The 3,574-nt window shown below is 57.4% G+C and overlaps 1 protein-coding gene across 1 annotated transcript in view; it reads left to right on the plus strand.

The window, feature by feature from the left end:
• Positions 1-3,574, plus strand: part of CPT1A (carnitine palmitoyltransferase 1A (liver)) — a 42,223-nt gene that overhangs the window by 34,417 nt on the left and 4,232 nt on the right. Inside the window, exon 14 of the mRNA XM_015568949.1 lies at positions 3,544-3,573. Within this exon, the coding sequence (XP_015424435.1) occupies positions 3,544-3,573 (30 nt within the window). The remainder of the gene's footprint in view (positions 1-3,543; position 3,574) is intronic.

Consider the following 3,574-nt stretch of genomic DNA (forward strand, 5'->3'; position numbering starts at 1 on the left):
GGTCTGTCCAGGGAGAGGCCAGGGTATGGCTTCCCCTGACGGCTGTGGGGGGCGCGGCAGTGTCCCCCGGCCCACGGGATGGGGAGCGGAGCACAGCCAGATCTCACTGGCCTACGAAATGGAAACTTAGCCCTTAAACTCAGCTCTGACCCCGAGGGTTTGGTGAAGCGGACACACTTGGGGCAGGTGACTGATGTCTCTGACCTTTGACATGGACTAAGTTTACTCAGGATTATAGATGCAATAGACTCTCCCAGATGGTCCACGGCTGTATTTTTTAAAAATATTTTTGTATTTATTTCAGAGAGGGAGGGAGAGGGAGAGAGAGATAGAAACGTCAATGATGAGCTCGCTTCGGCAGCACACATACTAAAATTGGAACGATACAGAGAAGATTAGCATGGCCCCTGCGCAAGGATGACACGCAAATTCGTGAAGCGTTCCATATTTTAAAAAAAGAAAAAAGAAAGAAACATCAATGATGAGAGAGATACATCTATTGGTTGCTTCCTGCATGCACCCTGACCGGGGCGGGGATCGAACCTGCAACCCAGGCGTTCTGCGTTGGCCAGGAACTTTTTAATGCCTGCTCAGTTGAGCACCAGCTCTGTTAGGGACGGGGCTCTCCGTGGAGCTGAGGGTCAGACCCATCTCTTCCCAGCTTAGAGCGGTGGGACGCCCCGTGGCGCGGCCTCAGTCCAGGGGTCCTGCCTGGTCCTGGGTCCACTCCAGGCTTCTGAACCTTCTCTGCACCGGGACCCCTTGGGCAGTTTGGCAACGCCATGAATAATGGCAACGCCCAGAATAATGCTTGTAAAGCATAACGGGAAATACCCGGGTCACAAAGGTGAACCAGGCAATTACAATGCAGGTGTCAGGATACGCAACATGAATTTGTGGTGCGGGAAATCTCATTCTTTGTGCACTAACGTTCGAGCAGCAGGTCTAAGCACGGCTGTAACTTTGAGGCAGTGATAAGCGTGGGTGATATTTTGGAATATGTGCAACAAACGTACCTTGATGTGAAAATAGCTACGATTTTCTATTTAGAGTCACAGGCACTGCTCGTCATTACTGTGGTTTATTGTCTGTGCTTCTAAAGCTGATGGTCCAGCTTGAGGTTAGTGGAGATTAAAATATTTGTATTTTCCCTTCCAAGTTCACACAGCCCCAAGGGTAGTAACCAGTGATCTGGTCCCTGGCTACCCTCCCAGCCTTCTCTAATACCTCTTTGAGCCTCATTCACTGTGTTTGTCACACTGCCCTTCTTGCTGCTCTTGAGTATGTGAAGCTCATTCCTACCACAGGGCCTTTGCACCTGCTCTCTGCCGGCAGGTGCTCTCTCCCAGGGTGAGGCGTGGTTGCTTAGGTCTCTCTCACGGTGCCCCCACCTCCTGTTGGAAATAGCCGCCACCCCATCGCTCTCCACTATCCCAGCAGCGTCATTTCTGCTCAGTGCACCTGTCACTCACCATGTGACCACATCCTCTCTCCTGCCAGACTGTTTGCTCCCCGAGGGCAAGCGCGTGGTCAGTCTTGTCTGCCCCCGTATCCGCAGAGCCGGGAACGTGCCGGGAACGGTGGAGACGTCAGCAAATACCTATGGAATGACTGGCCGGCGCGACCCTGGACAGTGGCCATCACTTTCGCCTGTAGTCATTTGCCTCCTGCTTGTAGGCATTTTTATTTTTCACTGGGGAACCGGGCTGAACAGGCCCCCCGCTGCACGGTTGGGCGCCGGGCAGCAGTCGTGGTGTCACTGGTCTGTCTGTTCTCACGCCACGCGTGTTACTGTCTTTGTAGACGTTGCCTCTCCATCCTGCGCGCTAGACACCGGAGGCGCTTTGGCGGCGGCGAGCGGCCGCTCCCGGTTGGCTCTGTGAGGGCTGAGCGCTCTATAGCCTGCGTTTGCCAGGAGGTGTCTGAGGGTCCTTTTTGCAGGGGTGGCTCTTGTGCATGGCGGTGCTACACGTTCCAGTTTGACGTGGGGAAAAGCTGACTTCTTCATAATCGTTGCATCCTGTGTCCCCCGTTAACCTCTGTTCGTGACTAAAATGCCTCACTGATACTTTCTCCTGCCCCCCCTTCATAATGAGCCCCTCGAGAACACTGTGATATGGGGGCCTGTGGGGCGCTCCGAAGGGCTGTGTGATAAACGACCCAGAGTCCCTGCTCCCCGAGGACGGGTGAGGACGAGAGCCTCTCAGACCCTGTCCGAGGGAAGCTGGTGACGGTGCCTTGGTGCCCAGTGCGGTGAGTCGGCGGTCTTTGTTGGGGGCACCATGGAAGCCTTCACTGTGGACCCCAGCAGGCTGGGCACAGTCACCATGGTAAGGGGAGTTCACCGCAGGGCTCCTGCCCTCGCCCAGGCCTGCCGGCTTCGCGTGCAGGAGTTCAGGACCGGAGGGAAGGGGGAGTGTCCCAGGAGAGGGAGAGCTCCCAGGGCTGGACCGCACAGGGGAAGGGCGGCCCTGGTGTTGGCACCCCCTGTCACCCTGGGGTCCCCAGGGCCTGCGCCAGGGCACACCTGAGAGCCTGGGCGTTGTCTGGTCAGGAATCATTTGGGTCCACAAACTGCCACTACAGTGTCCGCCCCACGTGGGGACCCGCTCATCCCGGAGCTGCTGGTGGCCATGGGAAAGTGCAGATTGCGAGTCGTCCCCTCACACGGCGCACATGTTCAGGTGTCACAGCCCGGGGACCCGTCTCTATCCTCTCCCTGCGGCCTCCCTCCGAGCCCTCGCTGGGCTGTCATCACAGCACCCGGCCCTTCTGCCTGCCACCCCACCCCGTTCTAGTCCAGGACCCACCTTGCCTCCTCCTCTCCTCAGCCGTCGATTCCCGGCTTGATGCCACATCCCTGCCCTCGTCATCCGGCTCCCTGGAGCCGGCGTGGCCAGAGGAAACCCCGGTCCCCGCTCATCTCACTTGATTGACGAGCAGTGACCCTGGTGGCCGCCGGGCACCCTGCTTTCTGTGGTCCTAAAGGCCTGGTTCACCCCTCAGACGTCAGCACCTCCTCCCGTCCTTATTCTCAGCGGGTGACCTGTGTCGCTGAGGAAACGAGAGTGTTTCATAGAGACCCCGTTCACCCACACCGATAACCTAGAACAGGTGCATGCAGGCCTGCTTGTCGTGTTCATGCTGGAGGCATGTGAGCGCCCGGGGAGGTGTGTGAGCGCCCGGGGAGGCGTGTGCCTTCTAGGTTAAAGCCGCCCAGGAGAGAGCCCTCGCGGCCACCGGAAACAGCATCTCCCTTCCTCGTATGAATGAAAAAATTAATACAGGCTCGTTGGTTACAAATACTAAGTAAGAACAACAAGGTCCGCGCCCGGGGAGGCGTGTGCCGTGGCGTCAGGTGCATCAGGAACGGACTCCCAGCCTTTCTCCGTCTGTCTGCTGCATAACCCGTGTGAAAACTGACGATGGCTAAAACCTGAAGCTGACCACCACGTCCACGTTCCCTCGCGGCCCCCAACCGGCCACGGCTCAGGTGTCTGCGTCCTCCGTGTGCCTTGTATGGAAATGCCTTTCCTTTCCCAGGACATGGGCAAGTTCTGCCTCACGTACGAGG

Source organism: Myotis davidii, unplaced genomic scaffold, assembly GCF_000327345.1.
Source record: "Myotis davidii unplaced genomic scaffold, ASM32734v1 scaffold425, whole genome shotgun sequence".
Classification (NCBI taxonomy): Eukaryota; Metazoa; Chordata; class Mammalia; order Chiroptera; family Vespertilionidae; genus Myotis; species Myotis davidii.